This window comes from Cyprinodon tularosa, unplaced genomic scaffold, assembly GCF_016077235.1.
Source record: "Cyprinodon tularosa strain WSP-4 unplaced genomic scaffold, ASM1607723v1 ctg655, whole genome shotgun sequence".
Classification (NCBI taxonomy): domain Eukaryota; kingdom Metazoa; phylum Chordata; class Actinopteri; order Cyprinodontiformes; family Cyprinodontidae; genus Cyprinodon; species Cyprinodon tularosa.
Genome location: NW_024039402.1, coordinates 26,431 through 38,830, shown reverse-complemented (window position 1 = coordinate 38,830; position 12,400 = coordinate 26,431). Strand labels below are relative to the sequence as shown.

Below are 12,400 nucleotides of genomic sequence, written 5' to 3'. Positions count from 1 at the left end.
TTTTTTTTAGATGTATAACATGGATGCTTAAAAGCCTCATTTTATTTCAGTGTTAAATTCAATTTAAAGTAACAGATTATAATTAAAGATGTCTCCAGACCTTTACTGGTTGATGATTTTCTTTATTCTAAGGATTCTCAATTATTAGTCCCCTAAGCAATATTACCTGAAAAATAAAAAATGATGTTATTCATCGACACATGTTCTGCAAATGGATAATTCTGTTCTTGGTTCTATTCAACAAGCTCATTATTCCAGCAGCCAATGCGAATACGGTCAGGTTCACTCCGGACAAACAGTTGCTCTGTCTTGGAGCTACAACATGCAAAAAAAGCAAAACATAGAAACCCACTTTCACATGGGAGGCAAGCAAAGACTGTAAAATTTTAGTGAATCAGGATGTAAAAAAAGCTCACAAAAACAAGTGTTCCCAAAAGGCATAGGAACCTGAGTGGCTTAATTTAAGGTTTACTCTTTGCTAATATACAGAGATACGTCAAATGGTGCTAAAATGAAAAGAAGAGAAAGAGATTCTAACAGGTAAAATTTTACATACAAACCCATGCTGGCCATGTTCCAATGTCCTAATGATGTACACATATTCTGATGCAAGCTCTCATTATAATTGCATATAAACAATGTTTTATTTTGCTGTAAATCTACTGCAGTCATTAAATGTCACGATATATGATACTTTCTAACAAAAACAACAACCAATAAGGACTTTTTTAAACCTTCTACCAGGGCTGAAAACCCAAAATGACATCACTGTGATCTTGCAGCCCTGTTTTTGTAGTTCTTTTTTCATGGGTGGTGTCAAAGAAATTTTAAGATAGTTTTGTACAAAAGTTCTGTTAAAGTACGAAGTGTCACATCCTAAAAGAACTTTGTTCTTTTTATCTTGATGCCCTGGAAGGGAGAAAAAAAAATTTCTGTTCTTGTGGAGTATGTATAGATCTTTAACTTTGCCTTTCAAAAATAACAGTCAGTCATCAGCATATTGATGCATCATTACAAAGCACCAAGTCAAACATAATTTAAAAGTTCATTGATATTAAACATCCAAAATAAGAACATTTAACTAAAACTTCATTTTGTCACTCATTTGAATTTTGGCAGATATTGTGTCCACGCTGTCATCGTTGTAACCCTTCTTTTTGCAGCATTTTCTCTGTATAAGCTTATAAAGGGCAAAGATGGGAATAGCTAAACTGGGAATTCCAGCCAGGATAAAGATGACGGCAGAGATCCATGACGGGTATGGGCGCTCAGCAAGGGTAGGAAAGTTCTCCTGTGGGGCAATAAGATTGATCAAATCAGTGTTTGCCTATAAGCACAAATAATGGTAAGAAAATGTGAATCGTTGTTGTTTATTATCATGCAACGTTTAAGCCTCAGAACTTACCGCTTCCTCATCCCAGACCAAATAGGTGAATTTCTTGGTGACTTGTGTAACAAAGTAAAAAATCAGAATGAAAATCATGATGACGGGGCTAATCACTCTCCACGTTGCTTGCCAGAAGATGTTGGGTTTATGGCCAATCATGAACTCCATGTCCTTGTTAAACCTGTTTCAAAGCAATAACACAGAAATGCAATAAGATGAGAGGATAGGAAATCATAAAAAATTATCTTATTGTTTGATGCAATAAAATGTCTTTGAAAAACGTGGGTTTAAATATTTGTTCAACAGATAAATTTGATGCAATCAGCCTTTCGTTCAATATTAGTATATGAATAAAACATAAGATATTACATTGTAAAATGTTTATTATGTTTTTTGTTACAGCTACAAATTTAGATTTTCTCCCCTCATAGCCTGGTTTAGGAGACAAAACAAAACTCTAATCATATTTTCCACATTCCCAAAATAGCCACAAGACACGTTCTGTTCTTTTTCTTATCTGTACTCTGCTGACTCTCACACATTATCACCACTTTGAGAGAAGAATGACGCTATGCTACTTCCTGCTTTGTTTGAACTGTAAAACCCTTTGACTGAATGATAGACACCAGTTTGGTCTGGAACCTGTCTTTGCCCTTTTATAATAGCTCGTTTAACTTTGGCCATGTAAATGATACACTGTGGGCATTCACAGGACCCCCCCTGCAAAAAATGAAAAGGGAAATGTACAGCCAACAAGCCTCATGGTCAACAGTTAAGTAGATCAAGCACTTTAAATTTTGGCAAAAAAACTGTTTTGCAAATCGCAAAAACTGTTTTGATGATTCTGTAATCAGAGTAGAATAATCCAATTCATGTTCCTATTTCTCCCTATACATTCTTACAAACAGAATAAGAAATTTAGTCTATTATATAACGCAGTCCAGATTGAATGGAAATGGAGCGTTCAAAATATCACTGGTAATTTTTCTAAGGACCAATAACCCAGAGAAAAGGTTTTAAAGTCCTAACAAGCTGTTTTCATTATTTTGTAAGTATGTTCGAATACACCTAATATCATCTTTTTTCTGCCTATTCTGTCATTACAACTGCTCCACTGTTTCCCTTCTCATTTGAAAATAAGAGCGCCTATAATATATATATCAGTCGGGGGTTCATTAAAAGATACCAGCTTCTACACAGGGCTTTGTTGTTCTCTGCAAGACTTAAAAATACCACAACATCTAAATATCCAAAATTACAATGTGATTGGTTGGTCAAATTAGAGCTTAACCCATCCGCTGTGAGTGTGTTTGTGCGTACTGCACCATCTTAAGAACATTAAATTTTCACCTCATCTCTGGCTTAAGTCTAACAAAAATATATTAAACCCACAATGGCTTACTTGTCGAAGAAGATACCTGGTTATATAAACCTCATGTACTCCTTTCCCACCGGCCGAAAAACCAGTAAAACCCGGGAACAAGTGGCATTTGGTGGCAGTGGGAACAGCTCACCGACACATCTCTACCTGGGTCAAACGACCCGCATTAAAATCGCCTCGGCTCTGATTGGCAGGCTGTGGGAAAACCAGACACGGATTGATCCACTAAATTACATCACACTACTGAACGCAACGTACGGGTGTCAACACGCTACTCACTTCTGATATAACAAGCTTAAACACCTCCGTTTACATTCGATAAACATGGTGCAGTAAGAGGGATTCGGACAGAATAAACAGCGAAACAATAAAGCACACTTATTATGCCCTGGCTTCCTTACATGTTGATCTCCATTGTTTACTTTCCTGATTTCTGTCACACGGGTGACATCATGAAAGCTAACCTAACGTGATGGTGTCATCAGACACACAGCAGGGGGACAGAGACCACGCAGCGTGCCATGTAGGTGTTAGACACGACTTTTTTTGCCAGTGGGAAGGGAGCCAAATGCCGATTGTTAGCGGGTTGACCCATGTTAGAAAAACCCAGATCAACGTGGTATTTTCAGTGGGAAAGAGGCTTAACAGACTTACAATGAATGAATCACAAATTGGAGAAGCATAATCTAACACTATAAAAATGCTGTCAGTGATCTTTAGAAATAAAGATAAGTTAAGGGCTTGCCCAGACATGTTTGTCATTTCTCTAGTTGTTGTACTGTAGCCTTTTTAATCCCTTGCCATGGCTGGAGAAGCGGGTAAGTTTAGCTGAGTGGCAATTTTTGTTGCTATGTCCTGACTTTTTATGTTCAATACACATGTTCCTCACTTTATAGAAATGTTCTCTTGTCTCTCTCATTGTAAACATTCACTCAGAGAAATTTGCCTCAATATGTCACTTCATTCAAATCTAATATATGCTAAACAATAGTTCCTTATAGTAACACATTAACTAGATATGTCATTAATGCTATTACTACCATTATTTTTTCTGTTCTGCTTCTTTTTCCCTGCTTACCAAACCCATTTGGTAATTCCCTTACTGTTCTTTTAGAAGAATCAAGGCTTGTTAAGACTGCTGCCTGAAATGGATCAACATAAATAAGCCTAGACTAAATAAATGTTACATTGAACCACTTTGAAAATAAATTAACACCAAGTTCTTACAGCTGTATTTATCAGTTGAACTCAAACTTTGATTTAAACCGATTCCTTCTCATTTGTATTAAGTAAAAAATTTGACTTTCTGAACCATAAATATACATTGACATACATTTAAACTCTAATTATTTTAAATAGTAAATAAATTATGCTTTTGACATGAGCCGATATTTCACTCTGGTCCAAATTATTGACCGTAGATAAAGGATTTGTAGCCTATCATATCCCAAAAGCTCAATAGTTTTTTGCTATAAATGTAGCAATGATGATCTTAGCCCATTATTAATGTAAAATAAGCTTAAGAACCAGAAGCACCTCAGTGATTTTCTCCATTTGATATCTGAGATGTCCACAATGGGAAAACCACATTGCTCTTATAGACACTGCTATGCTGAAACTCTGAAATCATTGATGGTAATGGAACCCTTGCTCATGGAGTTGCAGCACTGGACACACCTATTTCCATATAGCCAGCTAATAAGGCTTTGACTTGATGTATTCAGGGGGGTTTTATGAAAAGGGATGTTTAACTCTAGGTAAAGTGAAGTTAATGGTTTCTCACCAGAAATACAAACTATCAGTTGAAATGGCATAACATTTTATAAAATGGTTATGCATTACTCAGCTTTATTATGACTACAACTACTTCACTAGTTTAAGCACCCAAATTAAGGTTAAAGGTTCTGGCTACGTGAGAAAAAAACTATTATGTGACTCACCTATCCATGCCATAGATGTAGACAACTGCAATCATTTCAAAAAATCCAATAACCAGAAGGGGAATGGAGCCTGCAAAGTTGTCAAACAGAGCCAACCAGTAGTTCCCAGATTGAAGGGCAAATATAAGTCCAAGAGCCAAAGATACCAGGCATGTGAGACCTAAAAACAAAATGCAATTTGTTACCCTATTGTCATTGGATACATGGAGAAAATTTTATTTATAATGTTTAGAAAAAATAAAAATAAAAGAAAATTACCACTGATGACTTCTTTGGGCCAAGTTCTGGGTAGCAGTTTAAGGTCCAGCAGAGGAGCTATAACGCCCTCAATGCTTCCAAACATTGTTGAGAGGCCAAGACAGAAGAGCATGACGAAGAAAAGAACGGCCCAAAGAGGAGAAACTGGCATCTTTATGATAGCTTCTGTGAACACGATGAAGGCCAGTCCTGTTCCTTCCACACCCTAAGTAATGCAGGCCCCAATTAATCAGCTATGAATACCACTCTGTCATGTTTTTGAATAAAATGAAGAATTACCAACGTTTTCTGACCTGACTGAGGAATTTCTGCATATCGCAGGTCTGTAAGTTTAATCCTTGGATGATATCAGGGTTTGTATTATTTAGATGAGTCAGAACTGTGTCGTAGTTATTTTCTGTGATGTTGTTCTCAGGGTAGTTAAAGGCATTCATGAGCTTCAAGATATTCCTGTAAACATGTTTAGTATCAATTGAGTTCCATACAAATCAGGGAATATTAGCTTTGAAATATTGAACTTACTGTCCCGTGCAGTCGTCGAATTTCTGTGTGGCCCTGAAGCCAATGATGGAGTAGATGACCGTTGCTGAGTACACGGAGGTGCAGCCGTTGATGATGGAGATGAGAACAGCATCCATTTCACAGTTGTTGCTAAAAAGCAAATTGTGAGGTAAGTTCTGTACATTGGTGCTGGAGAACAGGCTGCCTCCTTGTTTTTATGCACCCAAAAACTCACTTACTGCACCGAGTTGTAACTGGAGAAAGAGATGAGACCACCAAAAGCCAGGGAAAAGGAGTAGAATACCTGGGCTCCTGCATCCAGCCATGTTGCAGGGTTCATTAACTCATCTACCTGGGGAAAAAAAACTGATTATTATTAAAAACAACTATCATTTCCAACCTAATGTTCAAAGATTCAAAAGTACTATTGCGCACTCTAATTAGTTTTACTATGTGCAATAAGTGGGTGTGGCTCAGGTAATCTACAAAGATTGCTTGGAAACGTTAAAGACGTGCAAACCGTTTTGTTTCCTCCCATTTAAATGAGCAGCTTGCCTGTTCTACAGTGAGCTGATAGAAAGATGATGTTCTAAGTCACGTAGTTGGGGTAAAAGTTAAGGAAAATATTTAGAAAATAGCTATTATTGTGGTAAATATTTTAGAACACCGTACACAGATAGCATATATAGAGCTAAGAACAAAACAAAAACATAAATGATAAAAATAACAAAAGTTAAATATATATAAAAAAGAAATCTTAAAACAGGTGTAAGTGTAAAAAAGAGAACTGTGCATTATTGAATCAAGGGAGTAAAAAAAAAAAAAAATCCCTGTTGAGCACTTTCACCCCTCTCCTCCTTTGCAGTCTTTTCTAATATTCTATTGCTTTTATATACATATTAAAAATGTTTAATTGCATACAAACTTTATGCTCTCCTGGTAAATGTTTTTGTGAGACACTTTGCACATGGTAACTGTTTAAATAGGTATATCCCCCGTCCATTAAATTGAGCAGTTTGGTCATTAAAATAAGTCCTGTATAGTGATGAAGGAACACAGGCAAAAAAAAAGGTTTATGCTTGCTTTGGCAAATCACTTTGCACCTTCTTTGAAGATTTGTTCTGGTAGAACAAACACGTTTGCACCGGTTTAAAGACACGTATGGAAAAGTTGGTTGTCACATTCAGATTGGAGGAGAGGTCCTGCTGAAATAAATAATGCAAAGTTTTTGGCACCTACTCAATCATATTTAGTTAACATTAAAAATGTTGTTAACATTAAAAAACTGTAAAAATAACCAAATATGATTAAGTAAATGCCAAAAACAGTTGCAGGAGTTTAAGTATGTTGTCCTGTTCAATAGTGAGGGGAGAATGGAGTGGGAGATCGATAGAAGGATCAATGCGTCTACTACTATAATGTAGACCTGCACCAGCCTGTCGTGCTGAAGCAAAGGCAAAGTTCTTGATTTACCAGTAGGTCTACGTTCCTACCCTCAACTATGGTCATGAAATCTGGATCATGACAGAAAGAACAGTGTTGCCCGATATAAGCCGCTGAAATGCATCTAAAACAAGCTGATAAAAGTTCTCCTCAGGGTGACTCCTTTCAGGAGAGGTTTGGAGAAGAGCCGCGTCACATCGAGTGCAGTCAGCTGAGGTGACTCGGACATCTTTTTCGGATTCCCCCTGGACGCCTCACGTAGGAGGTGTTCCAGGCTTGTCCAACGGGAGGAGGCCCAGGGGACGACCCAGGATACAAAGGAGGGACAATGTCTCTCAGCTGGGCTCAGGCATCCCCCAACAGAGCGGGAGGAGGTGTCTGGGGATACCAAAGTCTTGGAGTCTCTGCTGTGACCGCTGAGACTGCAGCCCGGTCCCCGTTAAAGTGGAAGATGACTATGATTAAAGACACGTAAACCTTCCCAAGATCAGAATCTTAGAATGTAAAATGCAAACTCTGCCTTTGTTATTGGAGCATCATTGTTCACAGATAAGTTTTACCAGTGTATGCATTTGCTAAATAGCATTAGCAGCATTTCTTCCTAATTGACTTCATTTTGCTGATTTGTAGACCCATCTCAAATGCATAAGCTGCCATTTTTTCCTCTCATATTTACATTTTTTGACATATGTTCTCACCTTTGAGGTGAATTATCTTTTTAATAATTGTGAACTAAATAGTAATAAATTTAATTTGTATTTTAACTGTATTGCATTTCATTTTATAAAACATTGAACTCTATTTTATGATTTCATTTCACTCTGATGCCAAATCATTTGGGGGCCATTACACTCTAATGAAATGAGTATCAAGCCAACCTATTAAAGGTAGATTTTATTCTGTTGGAATTAACGTTCTGCATATTATGAGTACATATGAAAAAATTACTTAAAATTTCTGGTTGTCAAAACGGGAATGAAATGTCCCAAAATGGATTCAATTCGATACACACTTAGTAAGAAATCTCCCTTGGTAGAGCAATCAAGACTGCAGAGATATGAAAGGCTTATGGTGGAAATCACCAGGTAATTACCAATATATTGGTTTATCTTACAACATGTACAGATGGGTAAATCTTTAAAAACAATGTGCACTTTATCAGCTTTGATCAGTTTTGGAATGAAGTTTGTTAAAACCTTTATGTTTACCTTTATCTTAGGTTTTTATCTTATACCAGTTATCTTATCTTTTCAACTACCCTAGGACCTTTTACCGTACATTCAGATTATCCTATGGTAAAGGCAAAAATAGACATGATGAAAATAGAGTCTATTTCCAGGAATAAGATAAGATCAACAGCCTTTTTATGGTCATTTTGCAAATATAAGGTTGCAGCTGGCAACCTGTATCTGTTTAAACTCATACATATGTATTGAAATAACTCATAAAATATGCTGGGAATTTCTTCTTTTCAGGCATGTAGATTAACTGAATGCTGTTTTAAGTTTGAACTTGGTGCCTGAAATATTCATATTTATTTCTTGTCAAACACAAGCTCCATCTTCAAGTATAAAATCCAATATGGCCATCTAAAGGTATTTATAGTACACATGTAAGCAGCTAAGTCAGTTATCTTTTTACCCATATCTCTCAAATATGTTATCAGGTTGCATTGCCAATTTTGGTTTAGCTACTCGTGAATAACAATAGTCAACTCATTAGTGATGTCCTTTTCTTTCTACTTAGGAGTCTGAAGCAAAACATTATTACAATATTTAACGGAGACCTTCCTTATAATGTTACTTTTTATTCTCTACTTCTCCATAGGGATATTTTTTAAATCAACCAGCCATGTACATTCATGTATTAGGTATTGACAAGCATGAAAACAAAACAGGCTTGCTAGAAATTAGGAGAAAACACCCTCTAAAATTACAGGTGGTAGAGTGTCAGCCATTTTTCTCTTTCCTATTTAAATCTTCCTGGCACATAATATTTTATATATATATATATTTAAAAGAAATTAGTTTGAGTTTTTCCCAACCTTCACCCACTTTACTAAACTACTATTGGCTACTTTTCTGTTCAGGGATCATAATACTTCAAAAATCTTTAATCAGTGGGACAATAAATAAAAAAACAACTTTCCATGACTAAACTTTCATTTATTAACATTTCATTCAGTTGTTATGTGTTTTTTTTCCCCTTCCATTTATCCAAATAGACTACAAAAAATAAGGAATGATTAATTCACCTGTGGATTAAAAGCCCAAAGGAAATATGTCATATTTTAAATCTTAAAAAAATAACCTAGAATTAACTTAACTTAATTAAGATTATATTCCTGCGATTTAAGCTTACCTACTGTGCAAGTTTCTCTACATAATCAACTACTGTATATTTAGCTAAGTACTGTACATAGGTGGGAATTTTATGCTTGTGAAATAGTAGGAGTTTGGGACAAAATGGCAAAATAAGGATTAGACATTGGGATGCCAACAGTAAAGTAGCTGCCAGAATCAAAGCCCAAATTCTTCCCTGGTTTATTCCAATGTCCATGGAAAGAGAATTAAGTGTTAACTGTAACAAGCAGATCATCTCAAAGTAAAAAATTAGGGCACTGTTTACCCAATAATTTACCAGCATTTTACAAGGACACGGGGCAAAAAAAACAAACTAAAATAACTCTAAGATTTTAGTAAAGAACTTTAGACCAGTAAAAAAGACCTTTGGCCAAAGAGAATGCAAGCATTGCCAAAAGGGAGATTCAGCAACGCAATGAGGACAACTATTTCCTTGAGAGAAAGTCAGTCAGCAGATTTTCAAGGAACGGTCAACGTCTTTTTCTATTAATAAGTTATGACATTGCTTACATTAGGCGTGAAGAGGTACTTAATTCCATCGGTAGAGCCTTTTAGGGTCAGTCCCCTGATCAGAAAGATGGTGAGGACGAGATATGGCAGAGTGGAGGTGATGTACACAGCCTTAAAAGAGAATGGTCAACATGTAGATTATGGTTGTTTGAACAATGATAATGGAATCACTACAGCAAATTTGTCAGACTTAATATGGCCTTCAGACCTTGCCAGTAGTCTCAATGCCCCTGATGCAGCAAACATAGAGCACAGTCCACGCAGCTATGAGAGCCAAAACTATCCACCACTGCAGACCTCCAGACTCATCAATAGCTGTTGAAGTGTTCAGAGTTTCTCTGTACCAGAAGTAGTCAGTAGTGGTGCTTCGTGAGCACTCCTCCACATATCCTTAAATGGGTCGATAAAATTCATGATCAGTCGGATGGAAAACAAGTGTCAACAAACTAGGATGGAAATGTTTTACCCCGAGCCATAAAAGCAAATGGCTCCTCTACATCAAGCCCTACCTGTCTTGTTAGCATTGAGTGGACACTGGCTCCAGGGCAGAGGATCCTGAAAGGAGTTGAAGAGATACCACATGATCCAGGCCATAATGGTGTTGTAGTACACCCCGACCAAAAACGATACAAGCATGGAGGCAATACCTGAAACAGATTAAAGAGAAAGGAATCACAACAGTATATAGTGAGGGTTACACTAGCCACCATTTTAACCCATCATGGTAAAAGTGTGCAGAGCTCTGGAGCTGCAGGGAAAAAAAGTATTCCTTATCAAGTAAATATTTTAGCATCTCTTTCATTTATGGCAAATTTAAAAACATAGTTCAAAGAATCTACTGAGGTAGAATTATTATTTTACTGGATAAAAGTAGGGCCAGCAATTATCCATCCATATGTCCATATTCGTCCGTCCATCGTTTCTTACTAACCAGGCGTTATTTCCTCAAACAGGAAAAGTTGTATACCCGCTTTGGTAACCACTGCTTTACTGATTACTATGAAAAAGAAAATTTGGAAGTTCAGATTTTACTTTTTTTTCTCTATAAGAGCGAGTGATCTTATTTAATTAGGGTAATGTGGACCCAATCATGTTAAAAATAACAATTAATGAAACTTTATTATAAGGCTCTAAAATCAATCTACCATTATATAAAATTATACTTGAGATTTTAGCATGTATACAATCATTCATCCACTTAATAATCAGAAACAATAAACTAGTAAGGAAAATAAGTTGATATAAATTGCTTAAGAATATTGATTAAGTAATAAATGAAAAAATATAAAGTAGGGATTTTAAAAGGTGCTTATATTCAGGTGCTGTTAACTGAAAATAAGCACAGCATCAAGTGTTAACCGTTGCTTTATTAGTTTATTTATACCCACCAACTCCTGCCAGGTAAGGGTTGATGGATCTCCATACGCCCACGCTGCCCTTCCTCAGCCGCTGACCGATGGCAAACTCTAAGTGCAGCAGCGGGATTCCCTCCAAAACCAGAAGGATGAGGAATGGAATCATAAACGCTCCTGGAAGTAAAACATTCACATTTTGTATGTTTCTAATTAGCATTTCAAAATTTGTTGCATTTTAACAAGAGAAAGTAAATTATTAGCAGTCGGGCGCACAAACGGGAAACACTATAAAAAAAAAGCCATAAGGTGTACAAGCATACGAAACGTTAAAATTCATTTTAGAAATGATGATTTACATTCTTTTTCTGAAGGAAGAAATGCACTCAATGATTTATTTTAGTTTAAATAGATTTATGATGCACATTCATTTAGAAAAAAAAGGGCAGAGTTTTCTGACTTTAATATGTAATTATTTTGTTCCACAAAAACATGATACACCTAAGAAACTATAAATCTTATAATAAAGGTGTTAAAATAATTCAGAATTACTGTTTAATTGATATCTAATTCATAATACATAAAATTTCCCCATGAAGGGAAACTTTATTGTAGTTCTGCCAAAATATTGATCTTACGACTCATCTCTTACCTCCACCGTGACTTTGACAGAGGTATGGGAACCTCCAGACGTTCCCGAGTCCCACACAGAAGCCCACACAGGTGAGCAGATACTGGGCTTTGTTGTCCCACTGGGGTCTATCCCCAGCCTCTTCCTTCTCCATCCTCTCCAGGTCAGCGTGCGAAGGGATTCTATCATCCAGTCCCGGGTTTGGTAATTTGAACTTCATGGTGGCTCTTTTCGTAAACTTCACTGGAAACAATATTCAAAAATGTAGCTTCTAAATCTCACTTTGATAACCACTTGTTTCTTTTGTAAACTCTCCAGCTGCAGTGTCCTTTTCTGAAACAACCTTTTCTTTGCACACAGTTACTGACTCTCTCCCTCCCAGTCCCCTGCTCCTTCTGACTGTCCTTGGAAGGGTTGCTGAGGTATTTACTGTTACATCTGGCACCTAAACTGCAGTTATCAGTAGCTCATTGCTTTCTGTGTTGCATTATGCAAAGTCAGCAGGATTGTACAGAGAAAAAAAAAATACGCAACCTGATTGATAATGGTTAATGCATCACAGGAGCTGCTGTCAGCTACGTTTTCCCTCTGATGAGTTTGCTCTTTGAGAGTTCATTAAGGCTAATCATGAAAG

At 36.6% G+C, this 12,400-nt stretch overlaps 1 protein-coding gene across 1 annotated transcript; it reads right to left on the bottom strand.

The window, feature by feature from the left end:
• Positions 1-769: 769 nt before the first annotated feature.
• Positions 770-12,217, bottom strand: LOC119799233 (sodium-dependent neutral amino acid transporter B(0)AT1-like). The gene is made up of 12 exons (XM_038309042.1): positions 11,788-12,217; positions 11,172-11,312; positions 10,293-10,430; positions 9,992-10,173; positions 9,784-9,894; positions 5,707-5,819; positions 5,489-5,617; positions 5,260-5,416; positions 4,967-5,171; positions 4,709-4,868; positions 1,406-1,568; positions 770-1,291 (listed from the first exon to the last, which is right to left on the bottom strand). The coding sequence occupies exons 1-12, from the start codon at positions 11,984-11,986 to the stop codon at positions 1,082-1,084; spliced, it is 1,908 nt and encodes a 635-aa protein (XP_038164970.1). The 5' UTR covers positions 11,987-12,217; the 3' UTR covers positions 770-1,081.
• Positions 12,218-12,400: the final 183 nt, after the last annotated feature.

What these genes read in the sequence shown, in the direction of transcription:
- LOC119799233 (XM_038309042.1), bottom strand. Translation starts at nt 11,986, where the DNA reads ATGAAGTTCAAATTACCAAACCCGGGACTGGATGATAGAATCCCTTCG. An exon ending in TCCAGTTACAACTCGGTGCA is followed by an intron (nt 5,618 to 5,706) that starts GTAAGTGAGTTT and finishes TTTGCTTTTTAG; the next exon opens with CAACAACTGTGAAATGGATG. An exon ending in TTCGACGACTGCACGGGACA is followed by an intron (nt 5,417 to 5,488) that starts GTAAGTTCAATA and finishes ACATGTTTACAG; the next exon opens with GAATATCTTGAAGCTCATGA.